Raw genomic sequence first — 11554 nt, forward strand, 5'->3', positions numbered from 1 at the left:
TTAGGTAACTGCTTTGTAACTTATATCTGACTTAATGAAATTTGTAATGCAATTCAATTTTTGGATCAATTTTTGTATCCATTTCTTTTTGCTTCATTTCTCTTTCTTGCTTTGACTGATATCCCTAACAGAACGACTAATCTAACTCATTTGAAAAATATACGAAGGTGTTTGGCTTTTTGGGTTATGGTTTTGGCCTCATAGCTTTAGCTTGTGATTGTAGGCTATGGTCTTTGGTGCAGTTGGTGGATTCTTAGATGTGGCATTCAATTTTAACACACAGGCTATGACAAATGACAACCTTTTTGATTAGATTTAAAGTTACCTTGATGTTCTATAATGCATTAGTACTTGTTACTTTTAATGAATCTATTGAGGGGCTTCACTATTCACTCATATGGCAGGTCTGTTTTCAGGATTGGCCAGAAAATAACGATGTTTGGTGATGAAACATGGCTTAAGTTTTTTCTTGGGTTATTCAAAAGGCATGATGGTGTTAGCAGCTTCTATGTATTTCTCATTCTCGGCATGTAGTGTTTTATCTTCACCTATAAAAATTATGTGAGCAGATTCCTGACTTTACGTAATTTGATATTGATACATGTACTGTGCAAGTATATCAAAATGTTTTCCTGACATTTGGGAGATGAACTTAGTAAAGATGATTGGCATGTTTTGGTTAGTATTTTTTATTTTCCATGATCTAAAAGGAAATATGTTGTAATATTGTTATTTTGATGTTTTTCCCCATCTCATTTTATTTACTTTATTATTATAATTGGAGAAACATAATACTAAAGACACCAAAGGTTGCCAGCTTAAGTACTCTCTGGTTTCTACCTTTCGAAGTTCAAAGGTTCGTAGTTACCACTGTTCACATTCAAGCTATCTTGCTGGTGCTGCCTAGATTGGTTTCTGTGTTTTTTTTCTTATTTGTCTCCATCCCGTTTGCCAAGGTGTCTTATTTATAAATCAATTAAAATTAATAAATTATTCTTTGATTGCTGTGATTAGCTTAATATACCAATCTTAGGTGTTATGTTGGATTTCAATATGATCAAACGTCATAGTTGAAAACCATTAATCATGTTATGTAGAGTAAGAGGGGCATGAATGTAGTATGATGTCATGAAAGTACTCCAATAACTACAAATCAGTTCCAGTACATTCTATATTGACAACATTAAAATAGGGTTCACTATGCAGTATGTTGGTGTTTACACACTAAATTTGTTGGTAATTTTTCTAAAAAAATATTGAAGAGAGGAGAAGAAAGCTCTAGATTAGAATGAAACTTGAAGACTTGAATACCCTTTATTATTGAATACTCCAACACTTATATACTAATATCCATAACTAAAAATAGAGATTAGATATAAAAATAAGCCAAGAAATCTGGAAACTATCTCATAAAATTAAGGAGAATTATTCAAACAAAAACAGAAAAATAGATGACTGGCAGCAGCTTAAACATGTGGCTTAACACTCCTCCTTGTTTAGATGCTACAAACTCCAAGTTTCTTCCTGAAGCTTTCAAACTTGCTAAGTGGCAATGGTTTGTTGAGGATATCTACAACTTGATTTTCAGATTTACAGTAACAAAGAGATACATCACCACTTTTCTGCACTTCTCGTAAAAAGAACAGTTTGATGTTAAAGTGCTTAGTCTTGCCATGAAACACTGGATTGTTAGAGATTGCAATAGCAGCTTGGTTATCAACAAAGATATCTGTGCTTTACTTCTGCTCTAGATTCAAATCAGTTAGGATCTTTCTTAACCAGAGAGCTTGATTTACAGTGGCTGTCGCAGCAACAAATTCTGCTTCAGTAGTAGATTGAGCTACAATATCTTGCTTCTTCGAGCTCTAAGAAAACATCCCTGATCCAAGACAAAAACAATAGCTAGAAGTACTCTTCATGTCATCACTTAAACCACCCCAATCACTATCAGAGAAACCAATTAACTTGAACTCTCTATGCTTCAAGAACTTAACTCCATAGTTCTAAGTTCCCTTAATGTATGTGATGACTCTCTTTGCAGCCTTCATGTGAGTCTCATTCGGACAATGCATAAATCTGGATAGAATGCTTATTGCATTTAGAATGTCAGGTCTAGCAGCTGTCAAATACATTAGACATCCTATCAAGCTTCTGAATTCAGTTTCATCAACTTTGGCAGCTCCATCGTCTTTGACCAGCTTCTCCTTTTGATTCATAGGAGTACTCATTGCCTTGCAATCTTCCATCTGAAACTTCTTAAGTATTTATTTTGCATAATTCTTTTGACAAATGAACACTTCATCTTGACTTTGCTTAATTTCCATTCCAAGAAAGTAAGACATTAAGCCAAGGTCAGTCATCTCAAAGATCTTCTTCATCTCCAACTTGAACTGATCAATCTGATCAAGATTACTCCCAGTAACTAACAAATCATCTTCATAAAGAGAGATGACTAAAATGTTTTTTCCTTCATGTTTGACATATAGAGTGAGCTTAGACTGACTTTTTTTAAACCCGAAACCAACCAAATGATCATCAGTTCTACTGTACCAGGCTCGTGGAGCTTGTTTTAGGCCATACAATGCCTTCTTCAGCAAGTACACTTTGTCTTCATTTCCTTTGTCCACAAAGCCTTTAGGTTGTTCAACAAAAATTTCTTCTTGTAAAAATCCATTGAGGAATGCTAATTTGACGTCCAACTGAAACACTTTCCAATTTTTTTGAGCAGTAAAAGCGAGAAGCAATCTGATTGTGTCAAGCCTAGCAACCGGTGCAAACGTGTCTGAATAATCAACTCCAAACACTTGAGCATATCCTTTGACTACTAGCCTTGCTTTAAACTTATTGACTGAGCCATCATGATTTAGCTTAGTCCTGAACACCCATCTCACTCCAATTATTTTTCTGTCAAGAGGTCTATCAACCAGCTCCCAAGTTCTATTTTTCTCAATCATTGAGAGCTCCTCCTTCATTGCAGCCATTCAATGTCGACTTTTTTTTGCATCATGGTACCCTGCAGGATCACAAATAGCCACATTACATCTCTGGTATATATCAGAGAGTAGCCTTGTACGTCTAACAGGTGTATCATCTGTTAGCGTATCCTGCCATTCTCATCTTCAAGTTCCTCTAGCACGCTGACAGTGGTAAAGTGTTTTGGCACACTTGAAGTCTGATTTGCCTTTTTTGAATCTTTCCAACTCCACTGCTCATCTTCCACAAAGTGAACATCTCTGCTCACAATAATGCGATCAGTTTGTAGTTGAAACACTCTATAAGCATTAGAGACAGTACTATAGCCAATAAAAATGCCAGCTGCTGCCTTCTTGTCAAGCTTATCACGCTTGATCTGTGGAATGTAAGTGAAACATAGGCAGCCAAACACTTTAAGAAATTTTAGAGATGGTTTATATTCATACCAAGCTTCAAATGGCGTCTGATCTTTCACAGCCTTTGTTGGAATCTAGTTTTGCAAAAACACAGTAGTGTTTGCTGCTTCTACCCAAAAAACCTTTGGAAGATTCTTCTCACGAAGCATGCAACGAGTCACCTCCATTATGAATCTATTTCTCCTCTCATTGACTCCATTTTGTTGTGGAGTGTACAGTGATGTTAATTGATGCTCGATTCTAGCCTCTTCACAAAACTGATTGAAAGTTTATGAAGTATACTCCTTGCCATTATCGGATCTTAAAATCTAAATTATACAGCCACTTTCATTTTCTACCCTGGCCTTGAATTTCCCAAATACACCAGCAACTTCTGATTTTTTATTCAAAAAGAAAATCCAACACATTCTTGTTAGATCATCAATAAAGGCTATATAATAGAGGTTACCATTTGATGTTGGTGTTTTTTGAGGCCCGCAAAGATCAGTATGAACAAGCTGCAACTTCTTCGAAGCTCTCTAGGCTTGCTTAGGAAATGTTTGCCTATGCTATTTCCCAAATTTGCATGTTCGACAGTAGAACAGATCACCTTCAAGATCAGTAAGCCCTTCCACCAGCTTCTTTGACTGCATTTAAAGCAGCCCTCGATGATGAAAATGCCTGAGTCTTTTGTGCCAAATTTCAGTGACACTTACTTTGGATTTAAAGGTCTTTTGCTCCTCCTCTATTGGATTGAGAGCAAAACTTTTTCCCTTCATTTCGACTTTGAACAAATCTTTGCCATCAGCATCCCTGATTAAGCACCGTTTATTTTCAAATAGCACTTTATAGCCTTTTTCCAATAATTTACCAACACTCAAAAGATTTTGATCAATCTCTGGCACAAAAAGAACATCTGTAATGGTTTTTGTACCTTCATAGCTTATGATAGCTATAGTGCCTTTTCCTTTCACTGTCAAGTGTTCACCATTGCCAATCTTTACCCTTTTAACCTCGGTAGTTCTCAATTCCTCGAAGAGTTCCTTGTCATATGTCATGTGGTTAGTGCAACCACTGTCAATCAACCAACTTTCACTTGATTCTCTACTTGAGAAACAAGTGACCACGAACAATCGATCTTCCTCTTCTTGGTCAGCAACTTGAGCTTCTGCCTTTTGCACCTAATTTTTGTTTTTGCTTATCACTGATTCATGTCCAAGTTGGTAGCATTTGGAACATTTGGCGTCAGGTCTTTTCCAACATTTGAATGGTGAATGACCTTTCTTTCCACAGTGTTGGTAGGGTGGATAAGTTTTCTTTGAGTCTCTTCCTTTGCCCTTTTGGTAATTGCTGAATGAATTCTCTCCATTTGCTGGATGGTTCTTCAAGTTCTTCTTCTTTTTATACCTGTTGTTATCTTGATGCTTGGCAGGTAAGGCACCTTCTACCACTCTCTTTTGTCTCATAGACCTTCTTTGCTCTTGTGCTTGCAAAGCATTTAAAAGCTCTGCAAGAGAGATCTCCGACAAGTCCTTTGTGTTTTCCAGAGTGGTTATAGTGGCTTCAAACTTCTCTGGAACAGTTACAAGCAGTTTTTCCACTATTCTCGAGTCACTCAACTCGGATCCAAGCAACCTCACCTTGTTGGCAATACTAAGAAATCTGTCAGAGTACTCTTTTACTGATTCTGACTCTTTCATTTTCTGCAATTCTAAGTCCCTGATTAGATTCAGCACTTGCATTCCACGAATCCTCTCATCTCTTGCATACTCTGCCTTGAGCTAATCCCAGATTGCTTTTGCTGACTTTAGGGACATTATCCGTGTAAATATCATATGAGACACAGATGCAAACAGGCAAGCTTTTGCCTTTGACTTCCTCGTCTTCTTTTCCTTCTGCGTTTTAATCTGTGCCATCGTAGGATTTGCTGGAAGTGATAAAATATCGTAGTCCTCTTCTACAGCTTCCCAAAGATCCAAAGCTTCTAGGTAAGTCTCCATGCGCATTGCCCACATCTGGTAATTGTCTCCATCGAAGACTGGTGGTGCCATGGCTGAAAAACTGGACTCTCCTTCCATTAAATCACTCGAATAACCTCACAAATCTAAAAAAGAAAGAAGCTCTTGATACCAATTTGTTGGTGTTTACACACTAAATTTGCTGGTAATTTTTCTAAAAAATATTGAAGAGAGGAAAAGAAAGCTCTAGATTAGAATGAAACTTGAAGACTTGAATACCCTTTATTATTGAATACTCCAACACTTATATACTAGTATCCATAACTAAAAATAGAGATTAGATCTAAAAATAAGCCAAGAAATCTGGTAACTATCTCCTAAAATCAAGGAGAATTATTCAAACAAAAACAGAAAAATGGATTAGTGGCACCAGCTTAAACATGTGGCTTAACACAGTAAAAGAAATGGCTCTAGATTCAGTAGAATGAGAGTAGATTTCCTGTTTGCATGGTTTTCTCTTTTTAATTTGATAGGATTTATTATGTTAGGTTGGGCCTGCTTATTGTTGCATTCCCTTAATTGTTTTTACTTCTGTACTGCTCACTTTGATGCAGATCTATCATGTTATTATGATGTTAAGCATCAGCCAGATTGTGCCTCTGTTTTCAGCCTTTTCTGTTTCTTCTGCTAAAGATTAATGCTCTTGTTAAACTCTTTGTATTCTGAGAATTAGAAGTTTCCATTTGTTATGCAAAAGTTTCTCGAGTTGCATTATTGATTATATTTAGTTATTCTGAAAGCTAAGTAGAACATTTGATTGTCGAATTATGGTTTTCTTGGTGGTATACTTTACCCCCATTGTAGCACAGCTTAATTAGCACTGTTTGCAGATTCTGCATCATCTAGGATTGGATCATGTTGGACATATAGGCGGGCGGAGCAGGTATTTCATTATATGATTTTACCTTTCACCTTCATTTGAGCTAAATTGCAGTTTTATTCTTCAATTTAGAATACAACTGGATTCTGAGGCAATATGTTCTTGAAATGCATTTTCATTCTCAGCAGTAACATGAAACATTTAATCAAACCAAAAGGAGTGATGTTTGATGCAACAGACACATGCATAGAGAAGCATGTCATTAAAACCTAAATGACTGATATTTGTTGCTATATATGTACAACTAGTTATGTTACACTACCTACATTTAATTATGAAAATGCAGCTTCTTGGCATGGGTTGTGTTTTACACGATGATCAATATGTTGTTTTCTTTTGCCTCCTTTGTTATGGGATAAATAGGTAAATATATCCTTTTCTCTCAAATCTTTTCCCTATGCAGCTAATTCCTTTTCAAAGTTCTGTTCTTTGTTTGACTTGGATCAAATTGTACTTATGGATCTAGATGACATGCAAACTTGCTGGATAAAGTAATGATGCATACAGTAGAGAGCAATATAATTAAGTTGCTTTTAGTTTAAGAAAACTACAAAAAGTCGGCCAGTCATTTACAAGATGTTAGCTTCCCTAAAAATCCCGCTAAGTCAATCACTATTCACATGAAAATGATGTCTGGATTATTACAGTGTACTGTTAAAAGTTCCTTTCATGTTTTAACTTGACTGACATGTTCTTTTCCATTGAATGCAGTTAGATATGGAGAGAGAAGCAGGAAGAGTATTCAACCGTTTCAAAGAGAAACAGATACTATGGTGTGGTTCCGGCATTGAGCAATTATCCTATAATCGTGGAGAATAAAGATTTTTTTATCACAGACTTGTTTCTGCTCTCTTTTCTGTTTGACGTAGGAGTAAAAAAGAAATACGATAACAAATTCAGGAAAGGTTATTCCTGCGATGTAAGAAGATTCGAGTACGACAAATGCATATCTCGAAGGCATAGTTTCTATGACTACCAACTGAGATGTTCAATTTGCTTATTTTGATTTAGATCATTTAGTTCTTCACTTGTATTTCTTTTCCTCTAAAATACATGCATTATACACATATCTATTGATGTATAGTAGCTTCCTAATACAACAGCGGAGAAGTAATATTGGGGAAAAAAACATGATTATGGATAAAAGCTGAAAAGCTTTTTTATATAAACAGACTGTTTCTAGTAAATAAAAACACTTCATTGAGCATATTTGCTGTTGGAAGTGAATCCCCTGCAGCATTTAAAATTTCGAAGTGTGGAACAAACTTGAGCTTGTAGTTGTCCAGCTTACTCAATCTCTCAGTCTTTGCTCGACTTATGATTCCGATATTCCATCAAATCCCATATCCCAAATTGACGTTAATTCTTGATCTTGGATGTTCTCTAGCAATAATGGAAGAGATGGGTCTAAGTCCATATCTCCTACTTGAAGTAGAAATTCTGCTGGCACTGGTAGATCTTCAATTGCACCGCCCAAATAGTTTATATAATCTTGCGAAACCGTGCCAGATATATCCCCTACTTCATCTGATTGCATATTTCTCTGTTGGTCATTAGCCTTTGCTAGCTCCATATCGAGCCAATCCGTGACAGCAAGTACTTTCTGGGCATCGCCCAAGCTATCTGTGTTCAATTTGGCCTGAGGACCAAAAGAGTGATGATCATATGGAACAAGATTTCTATTGGAAAATTCCGATTCCTCACTGCTTTCTTGGCTAACATCGCTTTCTTTAGACCGATAGGAACAACTGGATTCATGGTCACTCCTCGTGTTCTTTCCTGTAAAACCTAGTTCGGGTGCACTACGCGGGCACATGGTATTCTGGCAAGCATATATCATATTCGGGGTAACCTGTCGCTTGAAAAGATACTTCCTTTTATCTCCAGATATGGCAATCTTCTCACCATGCTTGCCTTCGTCAGCTACAAGGCTATAATCAGAATCCTGTTCTTCCTCATCATCTTTTGTAGGTGAGATTTTGAGACATTTCTCAGTAAGCTTTAAAAGAGCTTCTTCTTGGTTAACCACTTTAGACCAAGTGACTGTGTCTTTGGCTGTCATCTTGTCTTGCAAACATTTAGATTGAGTCACCAGCCTTCTTATCCTATCTAAATTTGGGGACATGTGCTTGATCACAGCAGCCAATACACTAACTTTCCAAGCCTTTTTAAGATCATGAGGCTTCCTATAAGGAGGAGGGCCTTGTTCTTGAGACATCCCTTGTTCGCCCCACCAAAGCTCGTTCCCGGTTGGCCACCAAGGTGGGGCTAAACCTCTTTCCAACGGAAACCTACGTTGAGGAGGCACGCAGTGTTGCATCAAAGCAGAAAGAAGTGATCCCAAAGTAGTATCCTGCAAGTCATGAAGGAGATGCATACAAGAAACAGGGTCCAATTCGCCTTGTTCCACGATTATCGGCAAGAATTCATCGACTGCAAGCGGAGCACTCTTGTCGAACTGAACCTTCTCCTTCCACCACTTGCGTAAGCTATCTGATGAGCCGGTAACAGGCTTGCCTTTCTCCGGAACTATCCCGTAAACGAACCCTTGCGCTTTGCAGACTTCCATGATTTTCACCATGTACTTGAGGATGGAATCTTGAGCACGAGACATCTTCTTGCGGCGGGACGCTTCTTGCCTCACCCCCGACTGATGATCGGAACTTGAACTCTCTCGTGTCTCCTTCAACCTCTGCATCCGCAACCGATCCTTCCACATCCGCTTCTTCAGCTCTTCGTAGCTGATCTCCTCTTGTTCTTCATCCTCCTCCGGTAGCTCCGCCTCATAAACAGGGCTAGGAGGCTCAATCTCACCAAGAATCTCAACCATATCTAATCAAATTCCTCCAAATAAAAAATCAAAGCACAGCTTTTTCTCCTTTTCCTTTTTTTTTTTCTCTCTAAGCAAACACTATCAGTCAATACTCTACTCGTGAACCAGTGATCAAAAGCAATTACACTTATATATATTATCAATGGCGGTGTAAAAATAGTACATAATAAATTGTAGGAGATGAGAGGAAATTGAGGAAAACGATACAAGTGTTTCATAGTCGATACAGAACTTATGCTACAACTATTAATAACCAAGTCATTGCCATCCATGCATTGCTGCTTGTATTAATTATATACATGCAAGCAGGACAGCCTACATATTACATAATACACAGATGATTGTTTTAGTTTTTTTTGTGGATATAGTGGACCCAGAAAACCGGGGTCTCCTCTGCCTGAAGAGTTTGCATGTCGGTTCATGTTTTTTTGATATATTATAATATATTATATAATTAACATTGCATCATGTCCTGCGTAAGTAAAAAGAGCAGTATGAGGCTAGCAACCTGAAATCTCGCAGGATTGTCCATTTCTAATTTCAGGGTTTCCCGGAAAAGAAAATATAATTAATTTACTTTTTTTTTTGTGGATATAAATTCCGATTTACATGGACAACTTTTCCGCAACATCGAAAGGCAAAAGCTCTCTAAATTTGAAGAAGTTGACGATTTACAAGTTTTTTTTTTCTTTTCTCTCATTATATTCACTCCAACGAATTTAGTGTATCCATTAATCTTTTACTTTCTATAGACTTATTAAGGGGCGGGTGTTGGTAATAAATTTTAATTTTGTTTTATATTTAAAATTTAAAATATATGTATATCATAATTAATATTTAGGGAACCCTTAGATTTATTTTGTTGCAAAATAAGCGTATTTATGCACTTTTTAATATTTTGACGACCCGTTAGGTCAACTCGAGCCTCGGGAACAACTAATAGGTTATTTGAGTGTGTATGATGTCAATTCAGGTCAAAGAACACAAAGGATGACGCCAATATCATGACACCAATCATCGAAGCATCCAGGGCTAAAATAGGAACGACGTTGCGACATGGGGTTCCTTGACATCACGATGAAAACTTGGATATGTTCAACTGCATTTTGGCAACTGTCGGGAGCATATTTGCCCCATTAAAACCTTAATTAATTTAAGGACATTTTAGGCACTTTAAACCCTCAATTGGAGCCTATATAAAACCCATTATAATCACATTAGAGAGGAATCAACCTAGGGATTTACCTTAGGGAGCCTTCGAAACAATATTTCATATTTTTATTTTTTTGTTTCCTTTCATTATTCTTTAGTTTTTATTTTAGTTTTTCTTATGTTCGCTTAGTAGGAATCTTTTTATTCCGATGTGAAGATGAGTACGAGCAGAGATTGTTCCGAAACTGCGCTTCAATTATTTATCAATGTGCATTTTCTTTTCATTTATTCTTCTATTTCGTTATTTATCTTTTGTTAACTTAATCAACTAACTTTTATATGAATATCGAGATAAACTCTTGTGCATATTTTATATCTTGCATGATTTAGTTATGGAATTGATTTATTGATTAAGTAATTATTTATCTAAAATTGGGTGTTTGTTCAAAAGTACTTAGTATATTAAGGAGTGACAACCCTAGTAGAATATCTAGACAGGTGAGACAGAGAGGGTATCCTGTCGAGTATAACTTGTGCCAAGTGGTGAGACCGAAAGGGTATCCGTATGCCTAGAAAGAAATCGAAAGGGTGACGTATGTGGTAATCCTTAGTGAAGATGAGACTAAGAATGTATTCTTAAGTAAATGTGGTAAATAACTCTGTTGAGCGTAATTAGCGACTTAATTGATAATTAGGAATTTAATCGATCATAGGTCGAGAACTCGCATTGTTGACACTACGAATAGGAAATTCTTAGGATCTCTTAGGTTAATTAAATTCCACTAAGTTATTTTAGGTTAATTAATTTAATTAGTTTAATTAATATTTTAGTTCTACATCAACACTACTAATTCATGACTCAATAGATTAGTAATTATTTTTACTAATTAATTTAATAATAAAATTCTCCAATTTGCAATCCCCTGGGTACGATCCTCGGAATAATTTTCAAGTATTTCATTGCAAATAAACTATATTATAGTCTGACCCGTATACTTGTGGACACTACTACTTAATTAATTTTCTTTTTGATGCAGTATTTCCAGTCCAGACATTCACACGTCTGGCGACAGTCACTAAGAAACTCAAATTGACTAACATGGAAAGACTTATTAAAAATATCTATCATCTCAAATGTGAGAATTACAATAGTTTTGGTTTTAGGGATTAAATCGTGATAAATGTAAATGTTGAGGAATTTTGGTATAGATGAAATTGAGTTAGAGCATGATTCTTATATGTTGTTTTATGTTGTTTGGATTGATTAATTAAATCAAATAATACTTTAGATCAAGAATCTCAA

At 36.3% G+C, this 11554-nt stretch overlaps 2 protein-coding genes across 2 annotated transcripts; both read right to left on the reverse strand.

The window, feature by feature from the left end:
• Nucleotides 1–3094: 3094 nt before the first annotated feature.
• Nucleotides 3095–5419, reverse strand: LOC107949990 (uncharacterized). The gene is made up of 5 exons (XM_016884743.1): nucleotides 5237–5419; nucleotides 4648–5149; nucleotides 4085–4536; nucleotides 3512–3646; nucleotides 3095–3349 (listed from the first exon to the last, which is right to left on the reverse strand). The coding sequence occupies exons 1-5, from the start codon at nucleotides 5417–5419 to the stop codon at nucleotides 3095–3097; spliced, it is 1527 nt and encodes a 508-aa protein (XP_016740232.1).
• Nucleotides 5420–7156: 1737 nt separating this feature from the next.
• On the reverse strand, nucleotides 7157–9277 carry LOC107950407 (putative ETHYLENE INSENSITIVE 3-like 4 protein). Its single transcript, XM_016885249.2, has one exon. It carries the CDS (start codon nucleotides 9094–9096, stop codon nucleotides 7582–7584), a length of 1515 nt encoding a protein of 504 aa, XP_016740738.2. The 5' UTR covers nucleotides 9097–9277; the 3' UTR covers nucleotides 7157–7581.
• Between the last annotated feature and the right edge of the window lie 2277 nt (nucleotides 9278–11554).

The sequence above is a fragment of the Gossypium hirsutum genome, chromosome D03, assembly GCF_007990345.1.
Source record: "Gossypium hirsutum isolate 1008001.06 chromosome D03, Gossypium_hirsutum_v2.1, whole genome shotgun sequence".
In the NCBI taxonomy this organism is placed as follows: domain Eukaryota; kingdom Viridiplantae; phylum Streptophyta; class Magnoliopsida; order Malvales; family Malvaceae; genus Gossypium; species Gossypium hirsutum.